At 40.6% G+C, this 23472-nt stretch overlaps 2 protein-coding genes across 4 annotated transcripts in view; one reads left to right on the top strand and one right to left on the bottom strand.

Annotated features, from left to right (window-relative positions):
- The window catches only part of LOC119017424 (CCN family member 4-like), a 41563-nt gene that overhangs the window by 11126 nt on the left and 6965 nt on the right, over window positions 1-23472 (bottom strand). Inside the window, exon 1 of one of the 2 annotated variants that reach the window (XM_037094142.1) lies at window positions 102-239. The exons of the other annotated variant lie outside the window; for it this stretch is intronic. Coding sequence (XP_036950037.1) covers window positions 102-149 — 48 coding nt within the window. The 5' untranslated portion in view covers window positions 150-239. Of the gene's footprint in view, window positions 1-101; window positions 240-23472 lie in introns of those variants that run through there. 2 annotated transcript variants of the gene reach the window in all.
- Window positions 92-23265, top strand: sla1a (Src like adaptor 1a). 2 transcript variants are annotated; one of them, XM_037094146.1, is made up of 9 exons: window positions 92-226; window positions 17317-17481; window positions 17899-17982; window positions 18317-18416; window positions 18570-18656; window positions 18880-18983; window positions 20596-20727; window positions 21123-21252; window positions 21993-23265. In XM_037094146.1, the coding sequence occupies exons 3-9, from the start codon at window positions 17907-17909 to the stop codon at window positions 22192-22194; spliced, it is 831 nt and encodes a 276-aa protein (XP_036950041.1). In that variant the 5' UTR covers window positions 92-226; window positions 17317-17481; window positions 17899-17906; the 3' UTR covers window positions 22195-23265. The 2 variants fall into 2 exon arrangements, with proteins under 2 accessions (XP_036950041.1, XP_036950040.1); XM_037094145.1 differs by having other exon boundaries at window positions 17317-17501.

Here is a 23472-nt window from a genome sequence, read left to right as displayed (position 1 = left end):
TCGCCTCTCACGACTCCCACCATGATAAGAAACAGTGTCTGTGTTAAACGAGCCTCATCTGATCAGAATCATGAGCTCGCTGCTCCTGCGGCTCGGCCCACCTGTTGAATCCCGGCTGCTGTTAGGATCCACACCAGGAGCCAACTCATCACTGGTGCCGAACAGCAAATGCATTGAATCCAGAAAGAGTCCGCTGTCTACAGGCTCCACGCGCCGCTCTCCGCAGGTGAGCTACATCCTTGTCCCGTCGCTGTCATCCTGCTGTCTGTGCGGCCGGACCGGGACCGACAGCCTGATAAAGAGTCCGGGCTGACGTAAGGGCTGACAGGACGAGCCCCGCATACCTCTGACATACAGAGGCCGTTTTTTTCCTTCTTCCCTCTCCCTCCGCTCCACTTTCACCCGATCCTCCTCCTCCTCCTCCTCCTCCTCCTCCTCCTCCTCCTCAGAGCAGAGCGCTGCAGCCCGGTGGTTAGGGCGTGTCGGGTCCGCCACAGGTCCCGTTAACTGTCGCGCCACTGCGGCTTCGTTTCAGATTAAAGGACGCGCTTCAGCGTGCGCGTGGAAAATGTCATTGGCTGCATTAATCAGTTATTGCTGCTTTTCCCTCTCAGTGTAAGAAGCTCCTCCAGTGTGACGTTGCCTCTGCTGTCTGAGTACAGCGCCAATAACGAGCCCTGGAATGTAATTAAGTACAGTAACTCAAGTACAGTACTTCAGTTCAAATATGATGAACTGAGCTTTTCCATAATCTTCTGCTACTGCACTTAAAATCAGAAAGAAATACTGCAATTCTACATTTATCTGTTACTTTGCAGATTGCAGTTACAAACAAAAAATGGCCTTATCAAACTTAACAAGGCCTCATGTTTTCTACAGAAAGAATATTAAACTAGCCAACAGTATATTAGATATAGGCGCTGGCTCTATATGTTAGTATCACTTTCACGAGTCATTCCTCTGCGTTATGAATTCTTTTACTTTGATATGTGTGGGATTTCTACTTATACACACTGTAACCCTAACCCACACACTTTTAGAGTTTGACCGCTGTTGCAAATTCCAACAACACGAGAAAAGTGTCACATTACTACACATTTTGGACAGTAAAAAAGTATAATTCTATTAAACATTGTGTGAAATTGTGACATAATTATTCTAGGAATCTTTAAGTAATGGCCAAAAAATGTATTTTGCGAGGTCACAGTGACCTTAACCTTTGACCTCTGACAGCCAGTTCATCTTGAGTCCAGGTGGACATTTGTGCCAAATTTGAAGAAATGTCTTTCAAGGCGTTCTTGAGATACGGCGTCCCCAGGAACCGGACGGACACCCCAAAAACATGCCCAAGGTAGAAAATGTGTCTCCTGCCAGTTTGAGTGAAGGATCTGTATACATCCTCCAGCTGCTGACAGCTCTTCAAACATGCTGTTCACATGAGATTAGTTTCAAAACAGACCTGAAACATCTCATGTGCTCATCTGTGATGAATGTGTGCTGTAGGACTGTGACTCTCCAGTCAAGCCTGAAAGAGTCACTGTTGTTGCCTTCAGCAGCATCTGATAATTTCTCACCTTGTCTTGACTAATCTCATCTTCTCACACTTTAAGGCCTCAGATGACTCAGCTGTTCTTAGTAAGCCCTAAACTCTAACCCTGCACACAAACGTTTGAATGAAGATGTGCTTTTAGAGGGAATATGTAAGTACATGCTTGCAGGTTGCCTGCCTCCTACCTACAGCACCTATTTTAAGGCTGGGACTGTGTCTGGCCCACAGATGTTCCCTTTAAATCAATGATGTCATCATCTCAAAGTCAGCTTCTTTCCCTTCCTCTCATTTTCCTGGAAATCTGACTGTTATTCTTTGAGTAGACACAGGCCAGACGAATTCCACTTTACACTGCTGTTCAGCCATATGGAAAGTATCTCTTCTCTCAGTTATGCCGAGCGTCTCGTGTCACTGCTCTGCTGATGAAAACATCACAGAAAATAACCTCAGCTCTGCCAGAATTAGACACGTTAGGCAACAAAAAGAGAGGGAAAGAGTGATAGATGAGAAATGAACACTTTGTCAGAGATCAAGTGCCCCAGGTCTGAACTCTGATCGCTGATCTGAACAGAGCCTCTCTCTCTGCTGTGACCGGACGACCTCTCCACAGCACAATGTGCCCACTCTCTGCTTCTGTTGCTCTCTTATTACCTCTTTAATCCATTTCATTCTACCTCAATTTGCTTGTCAATTTGTATATTTGTTCACTCTAAGTATCTTTTGTCTGTGTTTGATTCTTTTGTTTCCTTTGTGATGTTGGGTTTTTAAGTCTGGAGTTCCTGAAGTGAATGTCCCCCCATATATATATATATATATATATATATATAAAGACAAGCTTAAATGTTTATGTTTCTAAAACAAAAAGACAAATTGAGTCAGATAGACAGTGTGAGAACTATTACATGATCACTTAACAGCTCATAATTAAACATGAATGAAAGGAAAACTTGAAAATTTGCTGTTCTCTTGGTCCCCCTTATGGAGATTCGAAACTGAGAGACTTTCTGTGCATTACTCACTTTTTCAGTCTGTCTCATTGCTTCACTCTCTAATACTACTTCCTGGCCTTTTACTTGTCAGTCACAAACTGACTCTCTCACACAACAAAGCGGCCTTTCTATCCACAACTGAAACAATACAGAGAAGTCTCCAACCACAGGTGGCATTAATTGCGCTCATTTTAATATCTGTCCTCAATTTTCTGGTCTAATATGATAGCGGTAGTCAGTGTTAACTGCAGAGCTTTACATGAACCAACAGTATGCCTCGTCAGGTGATGTCAATCAAAGGGCCTCTCCGTGCCAACTCGTCTGCTCTCTTCATGTGTCTGTTGTGGTGAGTTGGTCAAAAGTAGCTCATAATGAAAGTTAGGTCTGAGGCAACCACTGCTTTGCTCTCACAGGAAGTGGAAAAAGGGCTCAGTGCACCAACTGACTTGAATTCAGGGTATTTAATGAGTTTTATATAACTTCCTTAAGTCATATCAGGGTTTAAACTTATGCATAATTATGGACAGAGCTGCTTTTCTGACAGCTAGCCATTAGCTCTCTAGCTAGTTGTTAGCAACCAGTTTTCATCCTACTTCACTTCTTTGCACGTTTAGCTCAGCCAGGAGTGAGGTGAGGTAAGGCACTGCCAAGATGGCGACAGCCAGAGCCACCTCACCAAACTTCACAACAGAGTGGTTTAGGGCTATGACATATTTTGTAGGATAGCATGGAGGTTAATGGTCCCCTCAACTAACAGGTTTTGGGAATTGGATTCTTTCAATAGGATTTTGGAATATTGCCGAAAATAAGCTGTAAAAAGATGCAGCAGCAGCACGACATTATCCCAGGATTCAAGTTTCCCAACCTGAATGTGATGTTGGAGGAAAATGGCTGCCTAGTGATTACAGTCTATAGGCTGATAACACTTGAAGTTAGACAACGTTTATTCTGATTCACAGCACTTCCCCTAGCTTAGTGAAATGCTAGCACAAGCAGCGCAGAGTTAACCCAGTCCCTTGATCATCTGCCTTAAATATGACAAGACAATGTAAAATGATTGCAGATAAATTTGTGCTAAAGTTTGGTTCAAAGCACTTGTTCTAAATAATAACACTCACAGAGACTACGTCCATGTTTTATATGGCATTCAGTGGCCAGTATCTTGCTTGTTTGATCCACCTACTGCTAGTCTAATATAATCACCTGCTAGGTGAAAGGATTGATGAAATCCCAGCATGCATTGGGTGGAAAGTTGGAGAAACTAAATATACTGCACTCATATTAGTGCTGAGATAAAAGCCCCCACTAGATTTGTCTGGACTTAAAGTCCAATTAAAAACATGCATCTGCACACACACACTTCAAGCCAACAGTGCTTATCGCTGACCGACTGTGTCACCCTATAATAGCTTGTGCAACCCTGGACTGTCTGGGTGCATCACATTCCTCCATGTGAGGGAGAATAACACAGTACAGTCTTGAGCACTGTGCAGGAGGCCTATCTGTCCCACAGGAGAGAGGGAGCCAGTATAGCACTCCAGGTATAAAAGTGTGATAGATGGCCTGATTACGCGATCTGGCCATCTATGACTCAAGTCTTGCATAGCTGGTCAGACTGAAAATCTGCTCATTAAAATCCCCTCAACTCACAGAGAAGCCTTGAAGTCAAACTGTGTTTTGGAAATCTTCAAGCTTCAAGGTCAGGTGGAGTCGGTAATCCTCCTTAGAATGGGAGCATGAATTTACAACACCTTGAGGCGACCAGAAACTGCTGAGGTGATACATAAAAAAACAGTCACTCCACAGCACACCACTTGTGTGGGAAAATGTTCTGAACATCACATCACTCATGTGCAGCCAGTGGCTTCATAATAGAGTGTAAATGGCTTAAAAAAGCAGAGTGTGTTTTCTCTCAAGCTTGAAATAGCTCAAGATCAGAACAGTCAGCCTTGTTGAAAAAACAAGAGTGTTGCAGTTAAAAGGAGGTTTTAAAGTTTAAGTGCAGTGATTAAGAGAAATGTGATTGAATGAAATCCAATGAATCAGACATTTACTGTGACATTTAAAAAGGAATAGTTCAACATTTTGGGAAATAAGCTAATTCCCACGTCTGTTGGGTAAATACAAAGCTCCCTCCAGCAGGCAGATAGCTTAGCTTAGCATGAACTGGATATGAGGAAACAGCTAGCCTTGCACTGTTTGAATGCAAACTTGATAATCATCTCGTTTGTTTGCTCCTTACAAAAACAGCAGCGTAAACACAACGCGTTTGTGGTTTTACGTGGTGGTCTGAAATGATTGCGCACCAGTAAAAATAGTCCCTGTGAAACTACGCTATTCTGTTTTGATACTTTGGTTTTTAAACCAAAGTTACCTCGGAAAGAACTAGGCAAGCTGGTTAATTCTGTGTTAAGCTAAGCTAACTAGTTTGCTGGTTGTAGCATGAGCTTTAGCGTACAGACAAGAGCATGGCAGTCTTCTCAACTAACCGTCAGATGTTTCTCCAAATCTCCAACTATTCCTTTAAACTTTTAACTTTGTGAGCCATATATGTCGGCCTTTGTGCTTTAAGTATATGAGTGGCTTGTTTGTTTCTGCATATGTGTGTGTGACAGAGAAAGGGCATGGCAGGCTGCGCTCAGACCAGTCCAGTAATTATACTGTCTTTATATAGCTGTGGTCTGGGACTCATGGACTAAGGAAAACATCTGCTGGGCTCCACAGATAGAAGAAACCTACATGAACTCAAAGCAGTTTATTAGAGAGCGATTTCTCACGTGGCTCGCTGTGTTGGGTCATTTGTGTTCTTGTCTACATTGCACAGCTTAAACAAAACTAGTTTGCATAGTGGCACCTCGCCAGCTTTTCATAATATTTATTTGCTGTTGTCTCTGTATAATGGTGATGTTATACACATACACACTCAATTACTGTTTGCGCAAATGCATACAGATATTGCGCACAAAAGCACACACACCAGGACTAAAAGCTGGACAGTAATTTACTTCAGATTAAAGTGATTTAATGTCTGTTGTTATTTTCTCTCGGAGGGTTGTTTCCACTGGCTGACCCAGCTAGGCTCGATTTATAAGTTGTGTGAAACGTTTTTGTCTTACATTTCCTTTTCCTATCAGTGACCTGTATTTATATCAGCTATTTAACTGCCCATAGCTGTTAATAACAGATCTATGTGGAGATCAATGGTTAAACTAAATAGAAATAGAAGGTTTCAGGATACCATCTTTAGTTCATGACAGTAAACTTTATCATCTAAAATGACATCAACACAGCAAGACTTAATGAAGTTACTGGGAATGTAATAATTGTGGTAAGTTGAGTTATCCCAAGCATCTTTCTGTAATATCTTAAAAAAAAACAGCACACATTGCCCAACATATTCACCCGTTTCTTCAGAAGTCTATGGGTGCTGCCATGACAGGTACATACTTCTGCCAGTGGTTTTCTGTTTCTGGGTGCCTTTCAAATGCAGGACTGACTGCCGCCACCAAGTTAGCCCAAACCAGCTAGTGTTATGTCATAAATGCTAAACTGTTTTTAAAATGAGAAAACTGAAATATGCAGAATAGCCGCTGCATGACTGCATGACTTCTCTAACCCGGCAATGCACAATCAATCAGCTTGCTTGCAAGATATATGTCTGTGACAGGCTCTGTTGGATACATGGTTTACCATAATTTCATGTCATCAAAGAACCAACATCTGTGTAAAGTACAGCTTTGGACCAGGTAACTTAAGTTAAAATTCCTCGCTTCACGTCAGCCTTGTCCTGCGATTTAAGTCCAGGCTCAGACATGTCTCGTGAAAGTGAATGTATTGCACATGCTGGTACTGTGCCAGCCTGCAAGCATTAGTTTTACAGTGAGTGTCTGAGCGTGTACAAAACGACGGCAAGTGCCTGTGTGTATGTATGAATACGTGTCCCTCGAACACACATTTCTCCAGAGGACCTCTGACACACTGTATTAAGCTTTTGTACTGTTCTGCTCATTTGTTTAGCTTTTGGCAGGTGAGTGAAAGCTGAGGGTTTAGGATGCTGCTGGATCCCAACTGCTCTTGAGATCATGACTTTTAACAAAAGCTGCTTTTTAGAGCATCTGTGTGTGGGTCAATAATAAGCAGCCCACCGAGGCGTATACGTTTCAGCTCAGTATGGCTTTGGCTGTGATCCAAACCAAACACTGTCTCGAGTTGCTTTTAGCTTTGTGCAGCTTGTACATTTCAAAAACATGTGACTGGATATAAATGGCTGATTTGTTGAGGTCCAGGCACCTTTTGATTGCATGGGCCCACTGTGGGAATGCTTTGTATTAGAGTGTTTTTGTCTGGCTGACCTGCTATCTCTGAGGGCCTAGACTCAGGATATGTGATTTTGAAAAGCTTTCACTTACAAATGAGAATCGCCACAAGGTGCTATCTGACTTACAGATTGGAACACAATGTGGAAATCAGGTCTTGGCTGAGACTTTTCAGCAGTTGTTTACCAGAATCCCTTTAGAAATGACTGACAGGGGTAAATGACTTTCAGGCATTCTCAGGCTTTAATGCCAGATCTCTTACTTATGCTGCTAATCCCCTCAGCATTCATGAAATCAGCCACTGACACTTCTTCAGGTATTAACCTTCAGTTTGATGTGATCAAAGCTGTGGCTAGAAATGACACATTTCCAAAAAATACCCACGTTTGGATGGCTTATGTCTAATTTGTGATGCACTTCATGCATTTCAGATGCACTATCAACAGCACAAGGAAAGCAGAATAGGAAAAACGATTATAAGTCTGCCTTATCTGCTCCATCTGCTTAGAAAATGTAAACGGTTAGGGTGAAATCTTGGAGCCGTTGTGGCTGAATGGATTTTGTCAAAGTGAAGTGAGGCTGTAAACAGGATTTAGAGCTGAGCACATCCCTGGAGAACCCGCCGCAGCAGAAAACCGCACTTTAAACGTCTGTCTGGTTTACGCAGTCACAGCTCCAAACCTGCAGGGACCAGTTTGAAAGTGAAACGGTATGACAGGGCTTCTTTAAATACCACACACTTATATCTTATATATCATATTCATCAGACATGAGTAATAATGGAAACCCTGTAATAGGAGGAACGGTGTGCTGTCAGGAGGAAAAGAGCTGATGAAAATGAGTCAGTGCTGTTCCTCATCGTTAGGCATCAGTCCCTGAGGGAGTAGAGTCAACTTTCTTTTGTGTCATTACATGAATGTGTGTGTGTGTGTGTGTGTGTGTGTGTGTGTGTGTGTGTGTGTGTGTGTGTGTGTGTGTGTGTGTAAATATATATATATATATTGCTGATGATTACTGACTGCAAAACTGTCAGCAATCATCCCAGATAGCTAGAGTTTTTTCCTTTGACATTTCCAGTTCTACGAATTTAGTAATGGGAGAGAATGAGGGCCAATTCCACACTGGGATGAAACACAACCTGCACACATTTGAAGTCCCTTCGGAAGTGTCTGCACTCGGCCATGAAATATGTTTCTACACAGCAGTTCATAGCCCGGCACTAAGTCAGAATATTGCTCTGACCTAGGATCAGATTCTCCTCAGTCCATGTGGCTGCTGACAGGTGAAGTATGGAGTGTAGAGTTTCCTGCTCATAGTTTGTATCACTTTGACATCAATAAACAATTGACTGAATTTATCATGCATCATCTTGGAGATTCAATGAACTACTTGAGTGAAGAGGATGAGGGTAAAAGTGAAGGGCAACACATAAAATACACGATTTGAGTGTGTTGTAATCCTGGAGCTCAGCGGTGGTCAGCTCTGGCACTAGCTCTAGCTTGCACACAGATGACAAGGTGAATTCCAAAGGTAAAAACATCAGGCTGGAATGTCAGGAACGAGGGAAATGACTGGAATCACGTTACATGTATTCAGTGATGGTTACAATAGGGGAATGAACACCGGCAAGCATTTGCTCCCACATAACAGAACATTTTTTTTTTAATTTTAAATCACGACTTGAATCACTTGTTCCTGCTTATTGAAGCTGCATCATGTGTCTCTATACAAAAGATTTTACATTTTGAGCATATACATTTTTATGTTTACTGCTGCATTAAGAGAAAAAAAAGGTTTATTATGAAAGATCATTTTTTTGTGGGGTATTCTGACAGTTATGATTCATTTAGGCTAATAGATGAAGCTAGACTATGTCACATAGCAGTCATTGTGGCCACCACAGTCAATGAAAGGGTAACAAGGAGTGCTAAATCCTTGACTCACAATAGCACAAGTACACCAGAGACTTAAAATCGGAGAATCAACTCAGTCATGTCAGTTACATTGCAATAAATATCACAACTTTGCTAACATTAGCTCCCTATTTTCACTCCTTTTTCCTGCTGTGCTTGATTAGTAATTTATTACATAAATCTCCAGATTTTATAGTGATACAAATCGAATGGGTGTTTCTGTGTCACATGTTGTAGTATCTGGCAATCCAACCCAGAGAGGCAGAGGTGAGCACACCACGCACAAATGACCCTGAGTTTGTCACTCTGCTCACTCAACAGGTCTCAGAAAAAGACATAAAATTCCAAAATGTACTCAACTTGGTGCAAGACCCTCCCCTTTATTGTCTCTTCTTCATCTCTTCTTCTTTTTGGAGGTCAACCTGATAATGATGGCTTCTCAACACACACGTCTCTCACTGTGTTTACACCTGAAGATATTTTTGGTGATGTCATTTTCAGATGTTTTGAACTTAAAACTATGGTACATTGATCAAGAGGTCAGCCTCTTTTTCACCGCCTAATGTTGGCGGATATGTACGACTCTAAAAACCAGAGTTGAACTGAACCAGGGTGTGTTTGCTTATGAGTTCATTTGTAAAAGGAGGACTGTGTTATTCATTCTTTCAATGGTCATGGTCTCGCTTTAAAGAAAAAAGGAAACATATTTTCACTGTTGTGCCTACAAACTCTGCAGAAGACATTTATTTTCACACTTAAAGGAGCTCTGAGTGTTGCCAGTTGTACACTCTATATTACAGTCTGCATTTCAATCTGCTCTGTTTCACATCAAATGCACCAGTGTATGCGTTGAGCTTTCCTTCACAGATATCCTGCATCTGTGACAGGACCTATATACTGTATTCTAGGAAGTCAGCAAGCTTAGACAGCCATGGTTAAACAGTTAATGCAACATACATTTAAAGAACTGTTAGTAATTCATTTTCACGGCTCTGCTGTGGATTGTTTCTCAGAAAAGCAATAAAGCAAATGATCTGCCCGAAGTGCCAGCAGGAGCTGAATGATGTGAAAAGCAGCCAGTGGAAAAATAAGTCAGAGTGTTTCCTGTATTATGTAACAGTTACTTGGATCTACTTTTCCTCAGAAGGTGCCATCATCAGCTGAGCCCCAACTAATATCAGTCCAGTATGTCTGTGTCCCAGGCTGAATGAGTGAAATATCACTTATGGACGTCAAATGGTTTCACATAAGTGAACAATCTGAACACGTGGCACCCCTGAAAATACAACTTCTGTCAAGTGAAGACAGTTAACATGACATGGATCTGTGAATTATTACATTCCCCGCAGTTAGACGTCCCTCATTACATGTTCCCAGTTAGCAAACACACTCTTACACCACAGCTAACAACAGCATTAAAGTCTTTATCAGGTCTGGCTCTGGGGCTTTTAGGGATTTACATGTCTTAAAAACAGCAGTGTTCCTGCATGTTTTTAGGGGGTGGATGCACTTTCACAGGTGCACAGTGAAAACATGCATCATGAAAATAGCTCGCTGGCCAGTAATGACTGGGTAATAGATGATGACGCAGAGATTCGTGGTGAACTCCCATCTGGAGCGCTGAAGAGAGCGTCCTCCGATGCAGACTCTCATTATGGGCTTGGAAGGGCTGGCTGGCAAGGCAACCGATAGTTACCCTGCCCTGCATGTGAAGGCAGGAATTATCCTTGATATGTGCATGTGAATGTGTGCATGAGGTGGAGATGGAGGGTGGGGCTGCCAGAATACACAGGTGGGCCTCATGGTGCCGCTGATAAAAGAGCCTAAATGACATCTTGACATTATGAACATATCCCCTCTTTGCAAAACTCTTCATCCACTGATGGATGCATGATGTCGAATCTGTGCTGGAATAACCTGAGGCAACCTCTCTGACTTTGAGAATTTGAAAGGGTTTTACACTTCAAAGTCAGTGTGCTCGTCAGGGGGAGTGCTGCGCAGCCAGTGAAAACAGTTGTCTAAAGTCTCCTGTGGCTCGGGAGGGAGCCTTCTCAAGTGTGAGAAAATAACCCAGACACACTCATCAGGGTTATCAGGGTAACAGAGAGCCGGGATGTGTCGCGCTATGGTAAAACTTCTCTTCTCAATTTGTAAGAAGAACAACAACTGGTGCAGTTGTTTTCACTGCGACTGAACAAACTTGTGTTTTAATTGTTATGAATATAAATATTATTAGCTTTAGCTCTAACTGTGGGAACAAAAACATTGCATTTGCTTTTACTGCAAAGTAGCAGCAGAAAGAAATGCTGGGTTTGCCTTCAAATAAGTTACCCCATGACGGGAATTCTTCCCACTGTGCAAAAACATTTCCAACTGACATCAAGTCAAAGCCTTTTTCGAAGTTGAAAAGACGTCGTCCAGTGGGGAACCAAAATTCTTATTTTTTTGTCTTTAACAGACATTTTCTCAACCTTCATTAGTGATGTCCAGGTGACATCCTTACAGGATCACTTGGACCAGTAACTCTCCACTGGAGTATACATCTAGACGTCTTCTGGATATGTCTTTGGGTACTTCAAGGACGTCTAAAATATGCAAGGGTATTTATTTTTCTTCTCCATCTCCACTTCACTTCCACTAACAAAAACAGGGTGTCATAAACCAGGAGAAATACAAGAGGAATTGTCACCCCGGATAGAAACCAAGAGAGGGCAATGAAAAGCTGGAGTCTCCAAGGAAAATCATGCAGGTTGGCAGGTCAGGCTGCCAACTGTGGTCTATGGCTGTAAACTGTGATGCTCATATCAATGATAATCAAAACAATAATGCTTGATTGAATTCTGCTGTGTTTCCTCTGAATCCCTCATACATGGAAAGACATTTTAAGGCCTGCTCCAAAATGACAGACCCTGCGACAAACAATGAGAACTACTATATAGTGAGTTAATTACAGACTGCAAATAAGTTCAACTGGCAACAGACAATTTTCACTTCAACTTATCATGATGTAGTAAACAATGATTGCATATATAGAATAATGACACTTTGGTGATTAGATTGGTTCCCTATAGATCCTTTTTTGTTTGCCTCTGGCCACAAAGTCTCCTGTGAAAACGACGGCTGACTGACACCACAGTAAGGCTGGCAGGCTGGCACCATTTTATAGGTCTCCATTATAGACTAAATGAATGAATAAACTTGCTTTATGTCCTGTGTTGTTGGTAGTTGCTACTCTGAGGACAAAAGAAAGTGATTCGTTTGTCTTTAATACCACGTGGAAATGCTGGAAGGAAGTTAGAGTTGGCTGTTTCTATTTACATTTTTTTTTTATTGCTGACAATAAGTCTAATCTAAAATTGGTTGGATTTTGTTTCATGATGGTCTAGCCACAGTTCTCTCAAGTACCCTGACTTTGCTAAATGCCATCACATGGCCCTGCACTGAAGTTCTTTTAATGGTGGCTGTGGTTCACAAAAATGTAAGTGATGTAATTCTTATGAGTAACATTTTCCAGTGCATGTCTGAAAAAAAAAAAAGAAAAACGAAAAGTACGCCATTAAGTCAGGTCTAATTATTGTAGCAGACTGGAATGAATGTTTCAGGTCTGGAAAGATTTTCAAGTCTGAGAGTTGTTGTTGTTGATCCACTGGGGAACTTTGCTTTCACTTCCCTGCCAGAAAAGACTAAACAGAGGACAACACTCTCCTCACAAAACTTTGCTGTAATGATACAGCAGTTTGCAAGTACAGGCTCAGATTTCTTAATGCAATTCCATCCAATTATGTTCCCATCAAAATCACCCAAATGGTTCTGCTGAGGTGTGCTTGGGGATAATGCGCTGTGTTATTACAGTCATTTTAAATCACAACATAAGCAAATAAAAATAACACTGCTGCTGCGATTAATCACAAAATGAGCTGGATGGAATGCATTAATATTAATGGATGTGAGAAGCAGGGGAGGGCTGATTATTGGTGCAGATGGTTTGGAAGATAAAATGCTCCAGATGCCTGAATGACCCACATGTGCCCATGTCACATTAATGATTACAGGCTAACCAGTGGATGATTTGAGGTCCTTTATTTGTTGAGTATTTTTGGCTCTCAATGTGTTCCAAATAGTCAGTTTGTGGATAAAACTGTGGTGGAGAAAGCTGTAGATACATCTACATGCACATATAGGAAACACACGCCCCGTTCCTGTCAGTCCTGTGGTTTTGAGTCCAGTGGAGTCAGCCTTACTTCTGTATTTAGATACTGTTCATTACAGTGAGAGGACACAGTAACCACAGTTGGGCTAACAACCAGTGTCCACGCATGTGGAATGTGTATTGTTTTTAGGAAAAGAGGAACTGTGGACTCACCTCTGGCTTCCACTTTCACCCAAAGGGCCTTAAAACCATATGAGTGTGTCTTGATTTAGACCTAAAATAAATTATGAAGGGAAATCCTCGCAGTCAGTAATTTTGCAATTTTAGACAGAGGGCGTGGAAGTCACTTTGCCTTGAGATGTTCAAACACATCCAGTCACAGCAGCCACAGACAGGTCAGTTGTCTTTACGAGAGGCAGAGACGGAGTGCTGCCTGGAAGAAAAACTGCTTACAAATCACTGACCATCTTCAAAGTTTAAGCTTGACTTCCCCAACATGTGTTATAAAACTGCCGATGGGACATCAATCATGCGGACCGCTTAAGCAATTATCCACGTGAGGAAAATTTCTGACAGCTAAATATCAGCTTTACAAGCAGGGCAACACCTGCTGTGCTGCTTTTATGAGCATTTTGCAAATAAAGATATTTTTTACAAGTGTCTCAACATGGATCCATGAAAAAAATATGCTTAATGCTCATATATAGTTTGATTTCTTCCTTTCTGTACCTGCACTAGCATACGACATGTTATTCATGCAATTTGCTAAATTAACACCTGCCTAATCCAATTTTAGACAAATCTTAAGCTGCAATTTAGATGGGAGGAAGTTCTGATTTATTACCTTAACTACTATGCTTCTCATCCCGCTGTAACAAAGAGTCCACTGAGCTGGAGGTCGACATGGTCGGCCCCACTGGTTGACCCCCACCTGTGTTATGTCTGCTAGTGACTAAGTGACTCATTCAAAGACACACACAGCCTTGGCACTGTCAGTGACAGATGCCAGGACCTGAATAGAAAAACAGGAAATTAAACAGCTGTGTAGTCAAGGTGCTAAATGTTCCACAGTGAGGTGGAATAGCCTTGTAGTCTTAAAAACTGTTTATTTTAAAACCTACTGTGTCAAAACCTTTCAAATTGCACATTTGTCCTATAAAGTTTGCATGTGTTAAACTTTCTGTTTTTCCTTTAAATCCGTGTCACTGTTTTGTTATTTGTCTGGGTCATTGTGTTAGCATTTAGCATTAACATTCACTGGCAAATAAAAGAAAAAAAAAAATGCAGCATGAATGCACATTGTTAGGGAAATATCTTGCTAACCCTATTAGCGAGCTAGTGGCACAAGAATGTCAGAAAAAGTGCAGGCAAAATGTCTCAATGCTAGCATGCTAGCTTGAGAGCGTTCTGTACTAACAATAGCCATGTTTGTGATTGTTTAAGTTCATTTTGACAATGTTAAGTGCTTTGTTACATGTAAGTGAGGTATTTGGATTGGTTAGCAATGAACTGCGCTCAAGGTACACAGTCCCGTTGTTCTGCTGCTGGCTAAGCTAATGGCACTGTGTACAGCAGTAAGGAGTAACTGTCACATCAGGTAGCCTTTTCGGACTAAGGAATGTAGATGACTAGTATTTTGTTTGTGTTGACATGGCTGTATCATTCAATGAAGATGTTTATGGACAAGAGAGCTTGTTAAATGTAGCTAAATGCTAACACACCTCCCTATTAGACTTTACAGGGAGGTCTGATGAACATCATTCCAGTGCCAGAACTTTGTTTAAACCAGGAACCATCAGCATGATTACAAACCTTAATAGGTCAGTGAGAAAATATGTAATGTGTTGTTTGTTTATTTGTCTTATAATTTGCTCAGACCAGCGCTTTAATAAACATTTCACAAATGAGCTTTATTTGTAACACTTCCCTGCTGGAAAAACCAGCATAGACCAGCAACAAAACACAACATATGCTGGACTTGCTAGTGTCTGGTCACCAGCAAGACCAGCATATGTTGTGTTTTGGCGCCGGTTTTGGTGCTTGTCTATGCTGGTTTTTCCAGCAGGGCTCCACCACTGAAACACAAGTAACATTTGCTTGGAAACTTACTAAACATGAATACAACTGGCCACAGGAAATGCCTCAAATTCTGTTCTAAACACGAAACTGCTCTCTTTAAACTGTCACCACACAAACTTCATGTTGACCGTGTATTTATTTTCATCTAAAGCCAGTGAAGACTTCCTTCCTTCTTTGCAGCCACAACAGTTAGAGTCCTGGCAACTGTCACCAGCTACCACCCATCAAACAGCAGTCAGCAGCTGCTTTTTTCTGCATTCAGCAGTCTTCGCTTCAGCCTAAAATGCAGTTTAGTTGCAGTTTGGTTCAGACGCGATGTGACATTAGATTCCTGTCTACTTCCTCGGAGGAATATTTATCTCTCAGCACTCCCCCTCACACACATACACTGGGAAGTCCACAAAAGGAACTGCCGGCTCAGTGTCCAACTAATATCTGCCAAAGCTTTAAAAGTCAGTGACGCAAATATGGACAGGGTTTAGATGACACCCCTACTTAACTACTTTTATAAAATCCCTGCATGGTTTTAAGATAACTTTAATTCCACAATGAAGCAAATCTCTTGCTCTGTCTCTCTTTTATTTTATTTTATGGCATTACTGTCCCGCATTCATAAAAGAAAGGTGGCAGAGGAAAGAGGCCTAACGGTCTGCAGCAGTCTTATCCAGATGTGAATATGGAAAATACAGTTAAGTTTTTCTGAGAATAATGAAGTGCCACAGAAGAATACTCTTATGTAACCAGTGAACCAGGCTTCCAATACACTCAATCCATCCTTATGTAAGGTTTGAATCTGATAAATAGCAAACATTGTGACTGAGGGTGTTTTGTCAAAATAAAAGTTTTCAGCTCGACTAAAACGATGAGATTCATTTACGCTTAAATGCTATTACATTAATACTCATCTTCAAGACAACTAAAAGGGAAAAAAAAAAATCTGCAATGGGGGAGAAATAATGAACCACAGAACTCAAAAGGTTTGTCAGTAATGGCTGGAGGGGAAAGAAACGTCTGGACAGAAGTTTGTTTTTTTGAGACATAAATTTGTGAGCAGTTTGTCTGACTAATATAATGCATCATGCACATACCATACATTTCCTGACACACTTAACATTGAACATCTCAAGATAAAGATTTCAGTGTAATGTGAGGTCAAAATACAGATCTGAAACTCTCTGAAGCGATTTCCGCTTCCTAATTTGAAACTTCAGCAGTGTCATTCTTGGACACAGATACCAGATAAACACACCGGCTAAAGATAACCTCCAGTTTCCATTCTGCAGATTCATGATAGTTTAACTCATGGGCTAAATAAGATGTAGTAATCTGACTTAAGATCACTTGGTGCAGCAGTTCCAACAAATAGAAAGTTATTTATTAGTTATCTTGTCGGTATTTCTGATGTCCCTTAAGAAAGAGGAACTCAGTTTTGATCTTCACTTTAACACAGATGGTTGAAATGCTTGAGCATAGCTGGGTGTGGTGACAGGTGTGAAGGAGAGTTTTACTGAGTACTGATGCCTTTTGCACATCTCTTCTAAACTAAAGTGAAGCCATTAAGACAACACAGAGAGCACAAAGAGGGTCAAACAGACTGAGACCTTGGAACAACAAGGAATTACACATTTCAGGATCTCAGGGAGCAGAAAGGGAGATACTGACTCTCATGTCTAAGTTGTTAAGTTGTTTACCCTAGTTTCAGGTCTTTGTGCTAAGCTAAGCAAACGGACTGCTGGCTGTAGCTAAACATTTAGCAAAGAGACAAGAGGTCTTCTGAGTCTTCTCATTTGACTTCTGGCACAAATGGGACTAAATTTCATTACCAGGATGTTGAACTTTTCCTTTAATCTAGTCCATACAATGTCAGAAAATAGTGAGAAAAGTCATCCTCTTCTTCTTTCAATGTCTATAGGCAAAGAATTCAACTAATCAAATATTTAAAGTAGAATAGGTAAAACAGCCTGGTATTTTGTCTAGAGAAACAATTCAAATCAATTTTCCAAACAGTTAATAACTGAGTCATTTTCTGCCAACTGGATCATTTCAGATCTAATTTACTTTAATTGCCTTTCCACACTTTCTATAAAAACAAATAGGCAAATAACAGTCATACCTTTATTATCATATCTACCCAGATAAAACATTTTGACAAATACTTCACAATCTAAAAATGTCTGATGTCTGAATGTTAACAGGATACCACAGAAAACACTACAATAGTGCTCTCAGTGACTCGAAATAACTACAGGACTGTGTGAACCCCTCCTCTCTCTGGTGTGTTTCAACACTTTTGCTAGCCTTCTTCCTCGTTTCATTACAGGAAGTGAGTTTGCAGTATGATGCAGTGCTGTCCCTGCAGTCTGTGACAGGTCATCGCTGTAAACTCTTAAGAAGATGGTACTTCTGTAGCACTACACTCTGCTACTGCCACCATGTCTTGTTTGGGCCTTCATCTCTCTCAGCACTGTTGATGCCATCACAGCAGGCAAGCTAACACTCCTACAGGTATTTTGTCTATACTTTATCACATTTGCTATAGAGTTTCCGTATCAGAGGAACTGCTATTGGTCCATACTGGTGAACTGAATACTAGTGTGTGAGTAACCTAAGAATATTCTCCACTCAGACAGAATGTGTTTTATACATATTTTTTAAGGGTGTATAATTGTATGTTTTTTTGCCATATAAATACCGTATCGCTATTCAGTGTTCACTGTCTGGTTCTGCAATGGAAAACTGAGTCCGATAGCATCTAGCCTCAGCTTCCCCATTCTGAGCCTGTCAGTTGATGTTGTTCAATGGCCAGCATGTAGGAAGTTACAGACTTGATGGTGCAGCAGAAGAGAGAAGCGTAGCGCTACATGAGAATATTCATATTCATATATCTATGTGCTCACTTCAGGCTGGAAGATGGGGAATATGATGCGAGGTGCGATTGCCAAAAACGACAAGGTCAACCCAGATAATGATGACAGCTCTCTGAAGGGTAAGATTATAAAAGTAACACTATTTGTATTTTTTTTCAATTGCAGTACACACATTTGTATCATTGTGACAAGTGTATTTAAAAAGTGTGGCATTATAAGCTGTCCCTGCACACAGCACCAAAGACTGTTGACTGAAATGTTACAATATGCACAGCTCGAGATGCTGCGATACTGTCGGCTACAAAGCTACAGGAGACATTTGACAAAGACAGTCCATCAACAATACTCTCTGAGGATTGGTCTTGGACATTTTTTGGTATTTGCGCAAATCATGATGTCTGTCTAGCAGCATTTGACCATGTTTGTTAACACTGTAAATATTGTTCTTGGCAGGTTCGGAGGACGACGTGGTGGTGGTGCTTCAGGACTACCCGTCTGCTGAAATCAGCAAGCCCATTTACAAGATGGGAGAGAAGCTCAGACTTATTGCTCAGTACGACGATGTTTTTTGTAATCTTGCTTTAAAAAACAGCTATAAGGAAACAATAAGTCCAAAAAAAGAAAAAAAAGTTAGTTTGCAGTACAGAGAAGTGGTCAGACTAAAAGGTCAGTGATCGATTCCTCTTTGTCTGTTTATGGTGTTCAGGGAGGCCTATTGGTGGAGAGTCCGCTCCGTCCAAACAGGGAAGGAGAACTATATACCCAACAGCCACGTCGCAAAAGTGTATCATGGGTACGTAAAGTTAAACTTACACTATCCTCTAGTATTGTAGTATGCATTTTCCCCGCAATGCTATCTAAGATCTCTCTATTGTAAGTGTGGAAAAGGGAGATGTTACTAACACAAGATATTAGTCATGTGGTTTATCTTACAGCTCAAGATTGTGACCTTAATATGAAAAGGATTTCCCTGTTAATGGATTTAATGTGATCCTATGTTTTTGTTGCTCCGTCAGTTGGCTGTTTGAGGGAGTGGGGAGGCAGAAGGCCGAGGAGCTGCTCTGTCTACCCGGGAACAGACAGGGCTCGTTTCTGGTTCGAGAGAGCAGCAGGGAGAGAGGTGAGTACGTTTTCTTACACAGTGGTCAGCCAGTCTGCAGTCAGATCTGGTGGTCAGGTTGGACTGTTTCTTTAGAGTGAAAAGTCTGCAGAAGGAAAAGAAATGCTTGTCAACAAGAAATTATGTGTGGAGATTAATGATAGTGTTGAAATCAGAGCCCCATCCAAAGTATGAAGAGGGAACAAGAACAAAAACAAGCTAAAGTAACATTTTGACAAACTAGAGAATCAGAATCAGCCCTGAGGAAAAAATGGTCTTTCTGAAAAGAAATATCACACTATAGAGAGATTTTGATAAGATATGAAGAGAAAAGACAATAAGAAATAAGAGAAGGTAGAAATAAAATATACAAGTAATGAAATATAAACTATAATATTACAACTATAATAGATACCACTCTGATGATGGTACAATATGAAGCTACACACGGCTGCCCAAAGTGGGGCCAAAGTTGGCCCGTCATAAAGTTGGCCAGTTTGGCTATCAGGTTTTTCTAGTTAGTATATAAAAATAATAGTTTAGCTTCAGGTATGAGTTACTTATTTTTCCTACTTTATTTTGGAGATTTTTATTTTAGAACCTAAATAGAAAGAAAACCTGAACAAACAGGTCACTGGGTCATACAATAAAACTCATACATTATCAAAAGTGAGCCTTATGTTAAAGGTGCAAAATGTTAGAATTGGTAACCTGTTGAACTCATTGTCCAAACAAAGAGGGGCAGCATATCGCCTGAGTAACTAACTGCTGATAACTGTATTCTCTGAAGTTCTAAGCTATTGCACCTTTAAGGTTACTTTTACAATACATTTTCATGTGTAATTTATAACCGACAAGCTGTTTTTATTTATTTGTTATGTTTTTGAGTTTAATACTTAAGTACTCTTTAAATATGCAGGATCCCTCTGTTTTATAATCGGAGCACAGTGTCAAAGTGACACTTTTTGCTGGATGTCTGTCAGTTAATGGAACTTGGAATGCTAGTACCATTTTACATCTTATCAGTACAGTATAAAACAATATGTGCAAGATGCTTGCTTTTCCTGCAGTCAGTTTTTGTGCTTTAAGGGACAAAGTTTGGACATCCCTGAGCAAGGCAGGCTTGAGCCATTTTGGTGCCATAGGCAAGATTAGGATTTGGAGTTGCACCAGTGGTTCAACATAACAAATGATTACCTACTTGTGATTATACAGTAAAATAGAAGAGGCTGCACGATAACTAAATAGTTTCAGATGCATAACAATATGCATATTTACGAGTCCATATTGGATAGCGAATTTCAGCACAATGTTTAACATTCTATGAAGGAGGACGAATGCTAAACAGCCAGCAGCATCAGAATATAGGTCCAAAAGCAACAAAATCAGCATCACTAAAGTGTTCAAATAAAAAAGTCATCATCACTATCATTTATCTTGGCCTTTGATGAGATTTATCAGGGAAAGTACTTGTGGATTCTCCCCTGAGAAATTCTGTGTGGTCGTATTTGATCTGGAACTTTTCTTTCCTCTTCATACAAAAACACATGGTGACAGCGGTGACTAAGCGAGTGAGTGGGTGAAAGTTACAGTGCAGAATTGACTTTTTTTTGCGTGTGTGTCGTACCCCCAGGTCTGTATTCGCTGTCGGTGAAGCACATGATCGTAAAGCACTATCGCATCTTCAGACTGGACAACAGCTGGTACTATATCTCCCCTCGCCTCACTTTCCAGTGCCTTGAAGATATGATCAACCACTACTCTGGTGCGTCAATTTCACAAACGACGCACATGTACTGTTCTGGACACGTACATAACAGACACGCAGTCGCACTTAAAATAATTCATCATGTTCTTAATATAGAAGCATTTCTTATCAGCGGTTGTCACTCTATATATTTCCTGCTCTGACAGAACACTCTTGATACAAAACAGGAAATGAGATACAATATGCGTGTTTGATAATGATCACTGGTGCATACACAGTGAGAAGTGTTAATGTTACATTCTATAACAATGCAGACATTCTGGGCCAATATGGGCTGTTTGGTTCTGTCTGAGCAGTCGAGTGTGAAAATGTTTCATGCAAATTATGCAACATTTGTTTGTGGTTGTTTGTAAGATGGTGAGCTATACTTTCCTTCCTTCCCGCATTTTCAGACTTTGCAGATGGCCTGTGTTGTGCCTTAACCTCCCCCTGTCTGTCGAGCACAATCCCACCATCAGATGCAACGCTTGACGGGCCACCTGTAGTCATGAGACGCAACTTTGACTGGAAGAAAGTGGACAGGTACAATAGAGGCTTGGTGACGTTATCTATTAGCTCCAATCTGTCAGCATAAAAGAGCTTGGTGAATTGATTGCCAATGGTTTTGATAATTTAGTGATCATTTTAAGCAATTTTTAATTAAAAAAAGGACAAATTCTCTGATTCCAGCATATTAACCCTTAGATGCATGAGTGATTGGACCCTACAGGTTCCATAAGTGGGTCACATATGACCCATATTAGACTCACTGGGTTTTTCATTGATTAATCAAGAAAATAATAGACAGATAAATCAACAACAACAAATAATCATTAGTTGCCCTAGGTCATAATGATTCATCTTATTTGCTTTGATCTGATTCCTGGTCTTGATTATAGATAAGGGCTGCAATTAACAATTATTTCTTTCTTAGATTAATCTGCTGATTGCTTTCTCAATTGATCAGTGTCAGCATCGTTGTCGATCCTAATTATTCTGTTTTAGTTAGATTAAGTTTATTTATTTAACTTCATTTATCCTACTTTATTGTTATTCTGGCACTGATGTTATTTACACTCTGTATTTCTTACTCTGTCACAAGTTCTATCTCATCTTATCTCATCTACCATATGTTTTTTGCATTTCCTCTTGGAAAATGCTTGGAACAATTAAATAGTTTTACTTTTACTTTACTACAAAATAGTTTCCCTCATTTGAAAAAAAGGAGAAAATATTACGATACTGATGCTCTGTTGTCAATGTTCCATCTCCTCCCTGTACAGGAGACAGCTGGTCAGCACAGAGAGCTGTGATGACAACATGGTGAGCTATGGAGTCAGGAACAGCATCGCTGCATACCTGTCCTTTTCTAGGAATCAGCAGCCCACGCAGATGGGAGCAGAGAGCAGGAAGAAGAAAAGTAAATCTCTTTATGTGCTCCCTGAGAGCAGCCTCACAAACACGGACTATGATGATGACTTCTAGAGATGGCAGAGGGATTCAAAAGACTGGAATACCTGCAGGTGGAGGGCAAAAGTCTGAATGTCTGCAGTGGCTGGCACTGAAGCATCCCCAAACATTGAAGTGTGTTATAATTTCTAATGTGAGCACTATGAAGTACTTTAACAATAACTTGAATGCATGACCACTTACACGTTGACTCAACTTATGAAGAGGGACTATATGGAGTTGAAATGGACGACGGTGCAATTGAACTGTGAAGTGTGTTCAGTTAATACTGAGCAAGAAAAATGACCAGCCTGGCATTATGAAGGTTAAAAAGGAGACTTGAATGCTGTATGTGTTGTTGTAATATTAATGTGAGTATGAGCATTAGTGGCTTTCAAACTAATTCCTGCTTCTTAATAAATGTCAGAAGGTGAAATGGATTGTGAAACCAGCTTGACACCAACATACAGTGATTTTGTTTTTTTTGTTTTTTTTTAAAATTTTTTACCACATTTATTTTTTACTTCATTTGTTCCCAATTTATATGGAAAACATATTTCAAACAGTGACAAATCCAGCAGATATGGAGAAACATTAGCAATAATTTGGAGTAGCGTTTCGACCTTTTTTGCGACTCCTGTGATTTGAGTATTTTCAGGGGCCTGAAGAGATGAAGCAGTCCATTACTAACCCAAAAAGCCAAGATAGATAGAAAAGTTGGAAAATTTGAAATATTCATATAGATTATTATTCATACACAGGCAAAGCTCTCGCAACCCCTTTGGTTCTACCTACTGACTCTGCTGTGTTTCTGCTCACATTGTCAGACATATGTATCATTCTTTACTCTCGTGACTTATGACTCAGATGCAGCAGCAAAGAGCAGAAAGCTACAGATAACGACGAATGCTGCTCTCTTTACTTAGACCCAAGTTTATGTTTTCACATACAGTCTGCTCTTTGGGGTTAGTGGTTATTAACATTCAAGGTCAAGCTCTTGACTACAGAAGAGGAAGTTGGTTTTAGGTTTTTCTGGCACTAATGATTCAGCCGTGTTGATAAATGTCTACTGTTTGCATGCCTTTAATAAAGATATGCTGTCATTTATCTTCCTTTTGAATAGCAGTTGCTCAGTCAGCCCATCATATGGTAAACACATGAAGTTAGTGAAACAATCACACTGGAGAGAATCAGCCCAACAGAGGATGTTATATCAATATCAACCGCTGGGCCAGATTTTTGTTTGACTGTAAGGACTCTGAGAGCATCTGCCCATTGAAGCCAGTGTGGCTCATATCCCCTGAATTCTGTATT

Source organism: Acanthopagrus latus, chromosome 3 (genome assembly GCF_904848185.1).
Source record: "Acanthopagrus latus isolate v.2019 chromosome 3, fAcaLat1.1, whole genome shotgun sequence".
NCBI classification, from domain to species: domain Eukaryota; kingdom Metazoa; phylum Chordata; class Actinopteri; order Spariformes; family Sparidae; genus Acanthopagrus; species Acanthopagrus latus.
This window is presented reverse-complemented; position numbering and strand designations above follow the sequence as displayed.